The sequence below is a fragment of the Lacerta agilis genome, chromosome 9, assembly GCF_009819535.1.
Source record: "Lacerta agilis isolate rLacAgi1 chromosome 9, rLacAgi1.pri, whole genome shotgun sequence".
NCBI classification, from domain to species: domain Eukaryota; kingdom Metazoa; phylum Chordata; class Lepidosauria; order Squamata; family Lacertidae; genus Lacerta; species Lacerta agilis.
In genome coordinates, this window is record NC_046320.1 from 40,326,147 (window position 1) to 40,342,786 (window position 16,640).

Here is a 16,640-nt window from a genome sequence, read left to right on the forward strand (position 1 = left end):
TGGGGGGGGGGGGCGGACTATATTTTGAAAAGAAAAAAAAAACAAATTCCTATGCCCCACAAATAACCCAGAGGTGCATTTTAAATAAAAGGACACATTCTACTCATGTAAAAACACCAGGCAGGCCCCATAAATAACCCAGAGATGCATTTTTTAAAAGGCCACATTCTACTCATGTAAAAACATGCTGATTCCTGGACCACCCGTGGGCCGGATTTAGAAGGTGATTGGGCGGATCTGGCCCCCGGACCTTAGTTTGCCTACCCATGGTTTTAAAGTGTGAACTCAGCCAGTCTCTGGAGATAGTATGGGTGAAACTGGATCTATATATGGCAAAGCACATGCCCCAAGTTATGGCTCATCCCAGTTGTATAGGTTTCACAGTAAAATAAAACTGTCCACATAAGAGTGATAAAACAGCCATAAAGGCTGCATGCTAAGTAGTATGCAGCCATACTGAATGTTAACTAACTTATCTTAAGAACCAACTTTCTTTTTTTAAAACAACAACAACAACCCTCAAACTAATTTACTGTTGGGGAGGATGCTACTCAAAAACTTAGGTTATTCTACATACACATGCTTGGGAAATATGTTCGTTAACATTCATTTCTGACTATATTAATTAAGAGACCCACAAGTAATTTCAAAATCATTCTGAAGCTCCAGATTTTCTGAATCAATCGAAGTCCATCTGTGGCACTATCAACAGTTATTCAGCCCAAAGGGAACATTATTGTCTATGTATTATAAAACTTAATTAGAATTAATATATAAAAGATATACAGTGCTCAGTGCTCAACAGTTTGGCACAGTAGGTTTCTTCCATCACAAGCTGCCTTTGAAATTTTGGAAATGATGTGTTGTGATTTTTCTCCCATACTCAATTTTGTCTTTTTAGATATAAGGGCAGAAAAAGAAATAACATCCCATGGAGCTTCATCTCTCCAATAAGCTGTCATTAATAAGGAAGATTTTATTGCTGGGGGAAGTCATTTATTCTTCACATTGCTAAATTAAGAACAGCCCATTAGCTGCTCCTGTAGCTTAGCTATAAACTTGTTTACACAATCAGAATTCAGAAGGTCACTTTCCCAAGAGAGGACCCTTTGAACCACATCTCTGCATCCCTATTAAGAAATTCTGGCTGCAACAGTGCAAGTCACCTGGGCTATTATCAACGCAATAGTGAACTGATGCTGCAGCTGAAGCCAAACCTGCAGTTTAGGTTGCATATACAAATACTCTGTGGCTGAATTCCATGTGCTTTCATTCCTATTGAAGTTTGACCTATATAATAATTATATCCATAAACATTTAATGACTTGCCTATGACTGATCTTGCTTTGCCAAAACAGCAATAACTTGAATGTAGTTAAGATGCTTCATTACTCTGTTGAGTAGGGAGCTATCCTACAGATTCTATCAGTGACTTTCCAGGGTGTGTCCTAAAGTGTCATGCTGAGCTGGAAAAACAGCCGCATGTTTCCAAATGTCTACACAAGATAACAACTACATTGAGACTACTGTCTTCTTAACTCACTTCAAGTATACCAAGGAGCAATATGAACACTGAGAAGGGAACAGTCACTTTTATTCGGGCTAGTGATAACTGTGGTCATCAACTTAATTTGCTTTCCATATATATAAATAGCACTTCAATTCAATAATTAACTCCAAAAGTTATTCAGACCACCAGGCATTTAATGTACTAGCACAATGTTGCACAACCAGGTTTATGCAGCATAGTCTGTGGCTAGCTCATATATATATATTGTATGTAGGGCATTTTCCTTCTAACTCCAGGGTTCAAAACCATTTTCTCTGCAAATAAACAAAGTACTAAATATACAAATAGTGCTGATTCTCCCTATGGTTATTGTTACCCCTGAATGTGAGTAAATATTTTAATTTATTTAATTATTCCATTTTTACCATATTTCACCTTTCCTCCAAGGATCTCAAGGTAGTATCATAGCTCTCTTCCTCCCCAATTTATCCGCACAACAACCCATGAGGTGGGTTAGGCTGAGAGACCGAGACTAGCCCATGGTCACTCAGTGAGCTTCATGGCTGAGTGGGGATTTGAACCACAGTCTCCCAGGTCCTAGTTTTACACTCTAACCACTACACCACACACCACTGTGCCACACTCCCTATTACATATATGCACTGGGAAGCATGTTTTAAAATCTACATTTTATCATGCAGTGACCAAGTGACTGTAGCTTATTTATGCTAAATTGTTTAAGTTATCAGCACTATTATGAAAGGAAGGATGCTAAGGCAATATTTCAAAACAAGACATTAGAAGTTTACTTAGTAATTAGTAATAATAGTAATTAATAATCACTATTGGTTGTTTACCAGTTTGATTCTAGCTAATCTAAACTTATTTAAAGCATTAATCTACCAACTGATGGCTTGAGGATTTGGTTACACCCAAGTGGGCTATACTAGCAGCAGCACTACTACCTTTTTTGTCTTGCATGCTATTATCTCAGAAGGAGAAAGAAGAGAACAGGGAGCATGAAGAAGAGGGGAGAACAAGAAAACAGAGAAGGAGAAACCCCAAGAGAAAGATGGACAACTATCAGAAAAATGAGAAGCAAACGTATGTTGCATGTTGGGTCTGAAAAACCGAAGACTACTGGTATAAGGGGTACAGGGATGAGCAAGTAATAGAGTACAGATATAATTCTTTGCAATAAAAATGAAATGTTAATGCAGATGATCAGTTATAGAGAATGTTAACCATGAACCTATTGGCAAATTCATGAACTATAGTGACACACAATACGTTTCTTGCAGTAGGCATATAATCATGCATTCACAGTGACACCAATACAGGATTTATGCAAAATCAGTGGAAAGCTATGCAGGAGTATATTTGTGTAGTTTTGTATCTTGATGACAAAGTTTTTAGAGAAAAACTGAAAAGAGAGATACAGTACTGTATTCTGAAGGACAAATGTCTGAATCATTCTTTCCAAAGTTTTCCAATAACAGTAAGTTTTCATTGGCCAGGTTCACATGTAATGATGAATCACAGTTCAGTTTAACACTGAAGCCTTAAAATCCTATCCAACTCCCTTTCTTCAGAACAGCTTCAAGGATATTAGAAGCTTCTGCTTTAGACTAACCACAGTTTAGTTTATCTTTTAACCAAAGCTAATCTCAACTATAATTTGTGGAAACAGAGCAGAAAGAAAGCAGGAGTCTTCCATCTGCTCCATGGAGGCAGACGAAAGTTGCTAAAGATTATTAATCAGTTTGTAAGCTGCAGAACAGCCTCTTCGGCTTCTGAATGTGTAAGGCAACCCTACCAATGCCCACATAGTCTCTTCAGTGTGATGTAGTGGTTAAGAGCGGTAAACTTGTAATCTGGAGAACCGGGTTCGCATCTCCGCTCCTCCACATGCAGCTGCTGGGTGACCTTGGTCTAGCCACACTTCTTTGAAGTCTCTCAGCCCCACTCACCTCACAGAGTGTTTGTTGTGGGGGAAGAAGGGAAAGGAGAATGTTAGCCGCTTTGAGACTCCTTCGGGTAGTGATAAACGGATATCAAATCCAAACTCCTCCTCCTCTCTTCTTTCACTGGAAATTCTCCAGAGGATGCTAACTGGTGATATAACTGCTTTAGAAGTGATATCTGATGGCAAGGAATTATAACTGAGATTTGAACCTTGGTTTAATTAATGATACATAAATGGTATGATACAGAACTCTAAAAGCAATAAGGCTTCTTAAACTACAGATGACCAAAGGTGAAATTCCTATATAATCCTCCTTACTTATCTATGGGAAATGAATAGTTAGTACTGTACCTGATTAACTTATCACCATTCAAGCAGGTAAGTTTAGAGAAACCCCAAATACCAGAATTCTCATTTAAGATTTAAAAAATTGAAAATATGCCTACCAAAAGAAAATTATGAGGACACTAGGGGGATATTTGCCTTTCCTATTAAAGGTCACCCACCTGCCTTATGTTTCTACCATTGACATGGTTCACACATCATGGTAAGCCACAGTCTGAAACAAACTTTGGTTTACTGTGAATGAGCAGCTGTGCTAGTGCACGCTGCTCAATTGGCATATGCCTCACTCCTCCCTTTGCTGACCTGAGAGGCAATAAACCACAGCTCTGTTTTTGGTTTAGGTGCAAACTAGAGCTTGTGATTTATTTCTCCTCAAATAATCTACAAAAGGAAGCCAAGACCAAACCATGGCTTCTTCTCATGGAGTGTTTGGAGAAACAGGAACTAAAGTAGTGCTATGCCTTCCTTCCTCCGCAGCTGGCAAAAGGCAGAGTTGGTCAGGTGCGATTTAAGAAACTTGTTTAAACACACTGCACATTTACAGTAAGCCATAGTTTATTTCTAACCATGGCTTATTGTGACATGCAAATGGGGACATGTATAAAATTTCCAAAGCTAACACAGTCCTTTTTATTTTGTAAATAGCCTGCATACTTTTCAAAACCCATTTAAACCTTCATTAATAATCGGCAGTGGGCCCCGCTAGACCACTTTACCTTTGCTTTAATGCCTACTCGTGGCAAAAAAGCAAGTGCATCTCAACATGAATGCATGTGAAATATGCAGCGCTTACCTTATGAAAATATGAAGTGGTGAAGATTACACATACCAAGCATACATGCTGACGGGTGTGTTCTGATCATATTAGGTATGTCAAGGTTGGAGATGGGGTAAGCATACTATGCCACACATCCCACACACAGCATGCTCCACTTTCTAGCAGACCACTTGGGATTGGCTAACATCAGGTTTCCTTGAAACTGGAGCACACATGCATTTTCATCCCAGTTGTTAACTACACATTGCACTGATAAATAAAGTCCTAGAAAGCAAAGCTACAGGTTCAGTAATCTAGATGAGAAAAAGCAACTGGCATTAGCTGGCTGTAACTGGAATGGTGGCAACTGTTCTAAGATGTAACTGGCATAGCTGCATTTATTGATTTGCCATGCAGCTGAAAACCTCAACATAACAAACTAGACAAGTTTAGCACTTTCTGAGGATAACAACTAATCTGGGTGAGTCCCTTAAATGTGCTTGATAAAAGCATTTTACAGACCTGTTCATTTGCATAACAGTGTTAAAATGTACACAAGCAAGCTGGGGCAAGCAGGAACATTGAATTAAATTCCTCATCTTATGCTGAACTGGTTGTTCCAAAGCTTGCGTCCAAGTGGCAACAATGAAGCAATAATCACTACATGCTTACTATGGCTCAATCCCCATGTAGTCATGGAACGTCTAGGTTCTAGACTTCAAGAGTACTTGACCTCATTACTGAAATTAAGCAGGTACGGATCTGGATCGGTGCCTGAAAAGAAACCACTGGAAGCACTCAAACTAAACCACTCTAAACAATTCAGAGAAGAGTAGGATAAAAACAATAAATAAAATTGCTACTTTGTATACGTATATCATATTAAGTATTCCATAAAAGTTTTCACCTGCATAACTTATGAGATCACATAGGTTTTCAGGTTGTCCATAATATAAGTGTACCCCAATTACTGTCAGTGAGGCTATAGTGTGCTATTTATTGCAAGTCTGGCAGGCTCAGCGACCACACAATTTGAACACAATACTCTGGACAACGATCTAGCACGTGTTCAACTGTAGTCTGCCCTAGTCAATGGGATTTAAACACTTTAATCAATGGCTGGATTGTGCCCTGTATTATTTAAGATTATCATTTTAATATCAAGGCCTTATACTACTTGGGAACAATTCAATATTTCTTTTTCCTAAGTTGTTCTTGAGCACAAGATTGTTCCACAGAACTTCTTTGTAAGGGTTTTATTAACAGAGAGCCATCAAAGACAATCAAATAATTTATGAATTCAAAGCATACCAGATAACCAACCAAAACGTTGATTAACCTTCTCAAGAAAGAAATCCATTTGCTTCTAAAGTTTAATAGATAAAATATAGGGAACCCTTAACTACAGTTTCTTAATAAACAATGTCTCAGTTGCCCACTTCACAGGTGTTTCAATTAAGAGTGTAATCCTAATCTCCTTGCCTGGGAGTAAATCCCACTGAATTTAATAGAATTTATATCTGAACAGACATTAGTATTGTGTTGTAAAGTAACTTGATCTATAAAAGATTGGTGGAGGTATTCCCCCCTTACTTACTGATTTAATTAAAGGATTAAACAGACTAAAAGCACTATCAAACAGTTTTATTTTATTTTGTGGGATTGTAGTATGGAATACATTATTATGACAACTTGGCCTAGCATCCTATGTATCCTTAATGAATACATGAGACTGTACTTCAAAGTAGCCCTTAGTAGGATTGTTTCTGCCTACCACTACTTTCGTTGCATGCAGTCTAACCGCACTTTTTTACAGTACAACAAACACACAGGGTTGGTTTCACTGGCGTGTGGCACAACTGAGTCCCCTAAGCCTGTTCTACATTAGGAGGCCATGAACTAGCAGAGCACACACGAGCTGCTGCTTCCCTCCCTGTTCGTCCCGATCTATTCTCACACCCTCTTAAAGGAGCGTGCGTTCCCCGGGAATCTGAAGTCGATCGCCGAAAGACGCTGCGCGGATCACTTTTCAGAAGCACCGCGCGCTCAGGAGGGCAAGGGCAGAAACAAAACCTCAGGCGCGCGTCCCACAAGTTAGATAAACTCTCCCCCAACTTAAATGATAAGCTGCCTTTCCAGTCATGTCCGCAATAATCCCGGGATAAGGCTTCTTCCCAGCCGCGCGACTTTCCTCCCCCCACCCACCTACGTCGCAAAAATGCTATTTTAGGACACCCTGCTCGCTCACGAAGACCCCCGCTGCCGCCGCAACCCACCCCCGCCAGGCAAGAATCCCTTCCCGGCCGCGCCTGGAGCGGGGGATGCCCGGCGCGTTCCACAGGCGGCTCTAGGAACGAGGAATCCCTCGAGGTCCAGGGGGCAACCTGTCAGCGGCGCCCGGCGCGGGGGGACACCCGGGGCCCGGCCTCTTGTAAGGGGGCCGAGCCATAGGAATGCATGCATACGGCGGGTGACCTGAGCAACGCCGCCGGGCCCGCTTTCGAGGGACAGCGAGCGAGGCGCTGCGCCATCCCAAGCCCGTGAAGGAAGGAGCCGGCGAAGCTCTGCCGGGCGGCCTTTCTCCGCCTGTCCCCCCCCACCACGACTCACCAAGATGCGCTTGAACAGCGCGTTCTCCTTCGCGGGAGCTCACTGACGGCATCGTCTCCGCTGCTGGTGCTGCTGCTGCTGCTGGCCGCCGCCGCCGCCGCCGCCGCCCTTCTTGCTGCTACCCGGGCCGGTGAACCAGCTCCCTCCTGCCGAGGCTTTATCGCTGCCGCTGCTTCCGCCGCCGCCACCTCCCGGGAGGGACTGCCCGCCAGGCCGCCGCGGCTACCAGCAGCAGCACCGCCGTCGCCTGTTGCTGCTGCTCCTCCTCCTCCTCCTCCTCCTGGCGCTTCCTCCCCAAGCGGCCTCCGCTGCCGCCGTGCCCGCGCCCACTTTACCCCTGGCCCCGCAGCGAGCCCGAGGCGGCGGGCGGTTCACGTGGTTAACTGAACAGGCCGGAGAGAGGAGGCGCCGCCAAAATGGCCGCCGCCGAGGGCTTCCCCAGCCGGGTCACCGAGCCCCGCGCGCATGCGCCACGACCCCGTCCTCCTCCTCCGCCGCCGCCACCTCCTCTGCCTCACGTCTTCGCCCTCTTTTCTCTATGTAGACTTAATAGCCCCTACAAGGTAAGTTGGGAAATAGAACATCCTCCCGCCGCGAACTGTCGGAGGAGTGCGCCTGCGCGGGCTGGGGGGGCGGGGGCGGGGCGCGTGAGCGGGATGCTTGCTAAGCTTTCCAGTCGCGTGGAGCTCAGCGGTGTTTAGTCGGCAGGTAGGTGAGCGCAGGAGCGCCGCAGCAGCCTGGGGCTGGTGTCCTGCAGCCACTTAGCAGAAAACTCAGCCGGACATACTAGTACGTCCCCCATTAGCTTCTCTATAGGCATGGGTAGTACTGTAAATTGTTCAACAGGGGCAAAGGGAATGGTCTCTAGAGTGACGGGAGGCAGATTTCTGGGCACCACTACAGAAATCCGAATACCTGCTGGCATAGTATTAGTCCAAAGATCCACAGTGGCAGCAATTGTATACTCATCAAACTTTCATCACTTGTTTTACTTTGGTGGTTACATGGTTGTTGTAGTAGTAACCCAGGGGGGTTTTCTTTATAAACAAAAATACTGCACATTTATTCTTATAAACAACTATACTGTACATTTATTTTGTTTGTGTTGACTTTAAGTACGTTTGGATGTGGTTTGGAAATAGAGTATCCAAAAAGCTGTGCCTTGTAACTTGGCTTTGTGTATCAGCCCATTAAAATCAAAATAGCCACAAGGGTTGTAATGTTGACAACATCACACTATGATTGAGATTCCTGAGTTGCACTAGATTACCCTCGGGATCTCTTCTGTTTCTACAACTCTATGGTTCTATGATTCTATGAAATAAATATCATTCATGATCTATACGCTATATAATTATATTTGTTTCTGCACTAAGTGCCAATTTTCATGTTCATCCAGGATATGCTACACAAATGAAAACCACAACGACAATCTTAATGTTGGGATTAAATTATGCTTAACACAAGGAGAACAAAGTCCCATAGAGCCCAGCCCCGTTTCCACCAGTATCCAACCCAGATGCTTCTGGGAAGTCCTGAAAACTTATGGTACATCAAAAGCTTTGAACTAGGAACTGTACTCCTACTGTAAATACTTCTAGAATATTATTTAAGACATTATAATCAAGGATGGGGAACCAGTGGCCCTTCAGATGTTACTGGACTCAACTCTGCCCCAGCTAGCATGTTCAGTGGTCAGAGGTAATGGGTATTGTAGTTCAGCAACATCTGGAGGTCTTCAGATTCCTCCTCTTATATTTTCAGAAAATACCTTTAGAGGTATACAGACTTGAAGGTTTTGTGTAGCTGTCAATGTTAAAAGCCGTTTGATGTTTAATCCCCTTCTGAAGCCATCTTCACATCCTGTGGCAGTGAATTCCATAACTTAATTATGTGTTGCTGTACACTTCTTTTCTCTCTCACCTCTGTCTGCTTACTTCCTCTTTTGTCATCCCTGCAAGAGCCAAGTTCTGCTTCCACACCTACACACGCTTTTTGGTGGACCTCTTGCAATGTTAAACTCAGCGCACTGGAAGAACCAGTTTGTGATATTGCCTCATTAGCCTTTGGCACATTATTGCAATTATTAAGAAACAGTAAATTGGTCTGAGGATGACAGACAGTTTTCAGATTGTAAGGAACCGCCTTTTCATAGACATGAAACTTTGCATGTAACGCTGACAAATGGTTTTTCTGTCTTTGCTATTTAATTAGAAATTAAGTGTGGCCAATATTATTCAATGTAAGTCCTATTGTGGGGCTTTTTCCAAGGATAAGTGTGCATTTAATTGCATGTAGCCTTACAGCACAACCCTGTGCATGTTTAGTCAGAGTTCCCACTGTTCAATGGGGGCTTATTGCCAGGCAAATGTGCATAATACAGCATAAATAGCAATAGCACTCCAGGCAATTGGACTGTCTCAGACTGCAATTCTGTACGTGCTTACCTGAGAGTAAGTCCTAATGAACTCAATGGAACATAACACTTCTAAGTAGACCCGTATGGATTACACGCTTAAGGTCATGCACATGAAAGCTCATACCAAGAACAAACTTGGTTGGTCTCTAAGGTGCTACTGGAAGGATTTATTTTTATTTTTTATTTTGTTTTGACTATGGCAGACCAACACGGTTAGCTGCCTGTAACTGGAAACTCTTAAGGTATGAAGTACAACAGTAAGATCTAAGACAGTAATACTGAAAGTGAGCTGTTGAGTACCCTCATGTCAGTTGCAGTAGTTTCCAAAACTTCTGACAGAAACATTCATTTTTAATGGGTTTCAGTGGAAGTCTTGTATATTTGAGATATGGACTACTTGTCTGCATAGTCTACAGCACTTGTTCTGAAAGGATCACCTATTAAAGTTAATAACCTATTGTACAATTTTGCTTCTGTTGAAATTCTCACAAGGTTCCTAGAAGTGGCCGATTGGCACAGCCTTCCGGCTGTTAATTACAATATCCTACGTAAGGAATGCCATGATAAAGGTAGAATAATATCTACTTTTATTTATAAAGATTCCAACGTGAGCATGCTGCTTCCGCAGTGTGTGTTCTAAAGTCACGGAAACACAAAACCACTGAGTTTTTTTATGCTCTACTATCTTCCCACCACTCTCATGACTGATTGATGTAAAGGCAGTTTCGTAGCGGCTGAGCCAGCATGTGGCTTAATATGTTTACAGTGAAAGCGTTCCGAAGCTGCCTCTACCTACGGTCATGTGACCAGGAGGGGGCGCCCTTCCTGCCTGAGTCCTCTCCTTCTGGTTCAGTTAAGTAGCCCCGCCCCTGGCGCTGTTTGATTGGCGTGTTCGCACTGTCGCTCAGGGAACCTGCGTGGAGGAGGAGGAGGAAGCAAAACAACATGGCGGCGCCCTTGCAGGTTGCGAGGAGGTTTTTGCGGTTATCAGGAAACCCGATCCGAGGTGAGTCACCGGGGCCCCAGTGGACCTCCCTCTCTTTTCCTAACCTGGGCGGGACAGAGGAATGAGCCATTTCCCCACCAGCCCTTCCTCAGTAGCACCCTCGTTGAACGAACGTGGGAGCGCTTCATCCGAGTCTCCTACGTGTAACCTTCAGGATATGCTGGTTTTTCCTGCCCCATCTGTTTCCCACTCACCACTCTTTGCTGTGAGTTTGGATGGCCTGGGCCTTTCATGGCCAAGCTGCTAGTGGCGCCCCATAGCGGCGGGCTAGAGCAGCGCCTTGCAGCATCGGCGATACCGCTGTGAGGGGAGGAGAAAAGTTGCGGGGGCTGCTGTGGATTAGCTGAACGGGCATAAATTACCCTTTTCCTTCCGTGAACTTTCACACCCTGCCCAATTTCCCGTTTCTTACAAGCTCCGCTCTACACGATAGGCTGTATGTTATTTCTTTAGTAGCTGGTTCAATGCACGTGTTGGTTCATTTATTCTTTTCTTTTTTTCTGACTCCAGGGAGTCTCCTTCGAAGAGTAGAACTGAAAAAGATGTATGCCAGAGATCCTAGAGCAGAGGTTCCTAACCTTTTTTTTTTGGCCATGCTCCACCTAAGCATCTCTAAAATCCTGATGCCTCCCCCCCCCCCCATATAATTCTTATTCCAAAAGTGAACTCCTATTAACGTGGAGGAAGCCTAAAAGGCCATTAACTGTTAATAACTCATTCTCAAATTGCCCCTCTTAAAAATCAAATTATCCCCCTGTGGGGCATGTGCCCCATGTTGGGAACCGTGGTCCTAGAGAGTGGGCATAGGCCAGAGTGGGTAGAAGGTAGATTGGAATCTACTGGTAGATGTCTGGGTGACCTGCAGAATTTGAAAAGGCTTTCTACCAGTCAATTGTCTTAAAAATAGCAACAGCAAAACACTTTTTGCATCTAAACTAGGCAGCTAAAATTAAGGTGGCTAACCAGGAGCAGACTTCTGTGTGAATGGACTCTTAGCTCAGTTTAATTCTCTTACTGAAAACAAATTCCTAAGCTCGGAATGTGCTCAAGTGGCACCCTTTTGTAACTCTATAGATACATCATTTGTTTCTGGCTGTATTTGGTACGTATTTGGGTTCCAGTAAACAAAGGAAGTGTATCTGACCTGTCTGAAATCTACTGATCCCTGAAGTAACTAATGATACAGTGGTAGCAGAGGCTGTTGGGAGTGTAGTCCAAAACAGCTGGAGAGCACCAGGTTGGAGAAGGCCGGGCTAGATGGTCTGATGCTAAAAAGCAGTTCTTGTGTGTTGCATTTGCATGTGCTGTTTCTTAATATCAAAATGAACTCTGTTCTTTACCTCTCCCCTCTGATAATTAGACAGCCATTAAAAAATACAATAAACTATCTTAGTCACATCTTCCCTGCACCTGCTCCCAAGTACCATGGATCGTATTTACTCTCATCTTCCCTAATCCTCTCCATGGATGTTTCTTCTTCCTTGCCATGTTTATTTTCCTCTAGATTACGATTTGTGTGGAGATAAGAAGTGACTGAAACAAAGCATGTGTTGGTGCTTTGTCTATAAAAGAACTTAAAGCTTAAAAAAATCTTTTCAGGGTTTGGGTGAATTAAGTGGGAACAAAGTAGTATAATACAGTACTGAAACTAAGAATAGCAGTAGATTGGTTTTGAAAACATAGCCTAGGTTAGAATGAAAAATAATCTTTGCAAGCAAGCCACAATGAAGGAGTCAAAAAGAATAGTGACTTGGTCTATATTGACTGAAACAGAGGCATTAGGGAATAACTAGAGTTGCCTTCTGAAATACTTAGTATTAAAATATCAAAGCTTAATACTGTCTGTTTCGTTGCCCTGATATTGCTAAAATAACCCTTTCCTGTTATCCATCCCCATTAGACAAAATCCATCCTAAAAACCCTGTTATGTATTCTTTCCTTTAACACAAAATGTTACCACATTGCTGTGCTATTCTTTACAAATATTAATTCATATAGTAACTGCTATGTCATTTCATCAGATGGAATGAACATTTCCAATTTGTTCTTATAAGTCAAGGTGATAAATGACTGACTGAAGAATTATTCCAACAGAATGCAGTGAAAGCTCCTTTTCATAAGTAAACTCCTCCCTCCCTCCTCCCAAATTTTGTCTCAGAACTAACATGTTTCTAAATTCCTTTATTTCAGAACAATCTCGTTCTGCATTCAGGGCAAAGCCTGATGATATAAACAGACCGAACTGGGTTAAAGTTGGCCTGACTTTTGGTTCCTCAGTAGCAATATGGGTGCTGGTAAGAATCATACTGTGGATGTGATTAGCAGTGTTTTCAAAGTAACTGTTCCTCAGTTACTTTGTCAATAAAGGAAATGTGATAATACGTTATGCTTAGCTTGGGTCCACTAATTACTGATTATTTGAAAAATTACAGTTCCACATTCAAGGCACATTGTTGATTGGATTGGTTTGCACATATACCAAGTCATTGTTTGTTTAACAAATCACAAGTTAACCACAAGTTGTTCCATGAATGATCAATCAAACCATTGCTTTTTTGTTTTCCAGCTATTCTTGTCTGGTGAGCGGCCAGGCAAACCATAATGCTGAAACTCAAAGCCAAAATTAAAACAAGATGAGTGTTATAAACCAATAAATCATGTCTTCAGATCTTGTTTTCTTGGCAAACTATAGTTAAACCTGGGCAAGGTTTGCACATTAATCATAAGCCATAGTTTAATAAAGTGTGGTTTAGCTTTATGATGTGCAAATTAGATCACTGTGTTTATATGAGTGGAAATGCATTATTTAGCAGCATTTCAAAGTATAAGAATGAGTAAACTGTTCTTGCTACAGCTTTACAAATTGGAAACTAAAATTTATACCCACTCTGTTCCCACTCAGCCTCCAGAAGGTTCCCCACAAGGGAATGTATTCTTCTAGCTGAAAAAGGTTGCCCACCCCTGCAATAATATTTAATTTTAAATGTTTAATTAATCAAATGATTTCAGATCAGCCCTTAACACTGATCACTTAATGCCTGTCCACCCTAAAATAATCATTTTGACTTTTCATGTCTCATGCTGTTAAACCATGTGTATTTATTTTTTAGCTCCTAAAGCAGCATAATGAACATCAAGCAGAATATGAAAGGCGAAAAGCAGAGAGGGGTTCATAATGGAGGTGCCAAAATTATGGTGAGATCTGAATAAAGCTATAAACCTCACTTTTTTCTGGAAATGGTTGCTCTTGTTTATATAATAATCCAACTTGTAAGATTGTTGCCTGTAATGAACAGCAGAGATCACAAATGTTGCAGTTTTGTCATTAATACTCTATTGCTGTTTTCTTCAGTTTTTTAATGTCCTAGTTGACTTGTTTCTTTAAAAGTATTACATTTCTGCTATATTTCAAAATAAGTGTCTTGGCCTGCTTACTTTGTTGCTATTTTTAAGTTAAGTGATAAGTGATCTGTCCAAGTTTCTTCTTATGGTGCCATCTCCCCCATCTGCCCTGCACTCTTCAGTTCCACATCTAAGACTTCGTCCCTACCGTAAAATATAATGACTGCATTCCAACACAATGGTAAACCATGCTAATGGTTTATAATTATGAAAATGAGCCTAGGCAAGCCTCAGGCTCCTCTACTCTTCCTTTCACCCTTCTTTGTCATGTGAGATGGAGGAGTTTGGAAGCTTTCACTTCTGATTTTTGGTTAATCACAATATGTCTAGGTAAAGGTAAAGGGACCCCTGACCATTAGGTCCAGTCGTGTCCGACTCTGGGGTTACGGCGCTCATCTCGCCTTACTGGCCAAGGGAGCCGGCGTACAACTTCCGGGTCATGTGGCCAGCATGACTAAGCTGCTTCTGGTGAACCAAAGCAGCACACGGAAATACCGTTTACCCTCCCACTGGAGCAGTACCTATTTATCTACTTGCACTTTGACGTGCTTTCGAACTGCTAGGTGGGCAGGAGCTAGGACCGAGCAACGGGAGCTCACCCTGTTGCGGGGATTCCAACTGCCGACCTTCTGATCAGCAAGCCCTAGGCTCATTGCAAATTGTGGTTAGTTGAAGCAGACCAGCTTTAAACCACGGGGTATGAACCTGGCTTGATTCAATTAACCATAGTTAAGATTAACCATATTTCAGGATTTTCTAACCTATGATTAGTCGAAATTAGAATTTGAAGCTAGATTTTGCCGACTGTGGGAGAACACATGAGCCTGAGGCTCAGCTGAGCTCATTCTTATAATAAAAAGTAATTGTGTATCATTATATCCAAATGTAGCCTACATTATATTCTCAAATGTTGCTCAGAGCTCCTGTTCCCCATTGTTTTAGATAACAGGACAGTAGGAGAAGAGAGAAAGTGAGTCTCTTTTTCATTGTATTATTAGCAGTCATGCAGCTGCTAATAATACATATGTAAATATGTATTCTTGGCCTTGTCTTATGTCATCTCCCACTAAACAGCAGAAAGCAGGACATCTATGACGATTGTTTCACCTTTGGGAGATGCAAATGATTGATTTTGCGATACAGTTTGCATTCTGCAAATTCTCAAACACACTGCTATTTTCATTAAAGATTGCCTACTGGACATTCACATAGCACAGTCCCTGTGCAGTACTCTGCTGACAGCATGGAATGGATGGAGGCATAGCATGCTGCTCAGTTCAGCATTACACTGTTTCTATAGCAAACTCATTAATCCTGGTATTTTGTCCATTGTTTCCCTATTAGTATGTTCCTGGCTTTTAAACTGGAGTAATCACATTCTACTTTAGCAGCTTGTGATTATTTAGCAGACTAAATATTGATTAAAATACTGTTTATCTGATTAACTATCATCAGTCACTTACTCACATTAGGCACTTAGTTATTAGTTTTCTGTGACAAAAGAGACAGACCAAGAGTACAAACAGTACTCAGCCAGGGTTAGGCAATCACTTTCCCCATTGCTAATTTTGCATCAATCCGTAAGACTGTCATGTTTCCTGACTTTGAATATACTCTGTGGGCCATGTAAATACTGCACCTGTACAGTCTTATAAAGGTACCCCTGACTGTTAGGTCCAGTCACGGACGACTCTGGGGTTGTGGCGCTCATCTCGCTCAATAGGCCAAGGGAGCTGGCATTTGTCCGCAGACAGCTTCCGGGTCATATGGCCAGCATGACTAAGCGAACCAAAGCAATGCATGGAAATGCTGTACAGTCTTATAGTATGGCTTAATTCCCTCCTCTCTTTTCTAGGTTGAAGATGGTCTCCATAGGAACTGTTACAGCCAACGCATAGCCTACAAGGATATTTTTATGTTAGTAGATAACCCATTGCTTGTTGGATTAACTCCAAACTAATTCTAATTTTCCTGAAATAAGGCAATGACAAACATGGAAGGTGGTTGAAATCTCTGTGCTTCACATGGTTGCTTCTAAAGGCTATAAATAAAATATATTCCATCAGACAAAGTTGCTGTCCCTATTTTGTATAGAAAAATAATGTATGACAGTGCAATCTTGTATGTTGAACTCAGTAGGACTTTGACAGGTGTGTTGGATTGCAACATGATTTACTGACTTTACTTGTGCATATTATCATTTGTATTCCTTCTCAGCATTTTTTGTTCATCAACTGCAACCCTAATTATTTATTTACTACCAGAACTTTGAGGCTACTGCCACTGTAGCTATGGCTTAATTGCAGATCATATGAGAAGATGCTGCTGCTGTGTTTACATTGTTTACTTGGAGTAACAGTGCAGTAATAAAGAGCGTAAGGAGAATATATGGGATATATTGGGATTTGGTTCAACTCTTCAGCTTTGCATTATTTAACAGTTTCCCTGTTCATTTCTTGTCAACCACAGTGGGACCCCTCTGTTCCTCTTAAACATATATATATATATATATGTATCAGAATCTTATGAGGGTATTCCTAAATATTTCCTCAACATGTAATACTTTCGCAGCAAGTGGATGATTCATTTCCCTTATGGATCATCCACACTACTCTTCTTTCATAT

At 41.9% G+C, this 16,640-nt stretch overlaps 1 protein-coding gene across 1 annotated transcript; it reads left to right on the plus strand.

Moving 5' to 3' along the window:
* The first annotated feature begins 7,679 nt into the window (after positions 1–7,679).
* On the plus strand, positions 7,680–16,082 carry NDUFC1 (NADH:ubiquinone oxidoreductase subunit C1). Its single transcript, XM_033160477.1, has 5 exons — positions 7,680–7,751; positions 10,516–10,613; positions 12,804–12,907; positions 13,724–13,808; positions 15,871–16,082. Exons 2-4 carry the CDS (start codon positions 10,553–10,555, stop codon positions 13,787–13,789), a joined length of 231 nt encoding a protein of 76 aa, XP_033016368.1. The 5' UTR covers positions 7,680–7,751; positions 10,516–10,552; the 3' UTR covers positions 13,790–13,808; positions 15,871–16,082.
* The last annotated feature ends 558 nt before the right edge of the window (positions 16,083–16,640 follow it).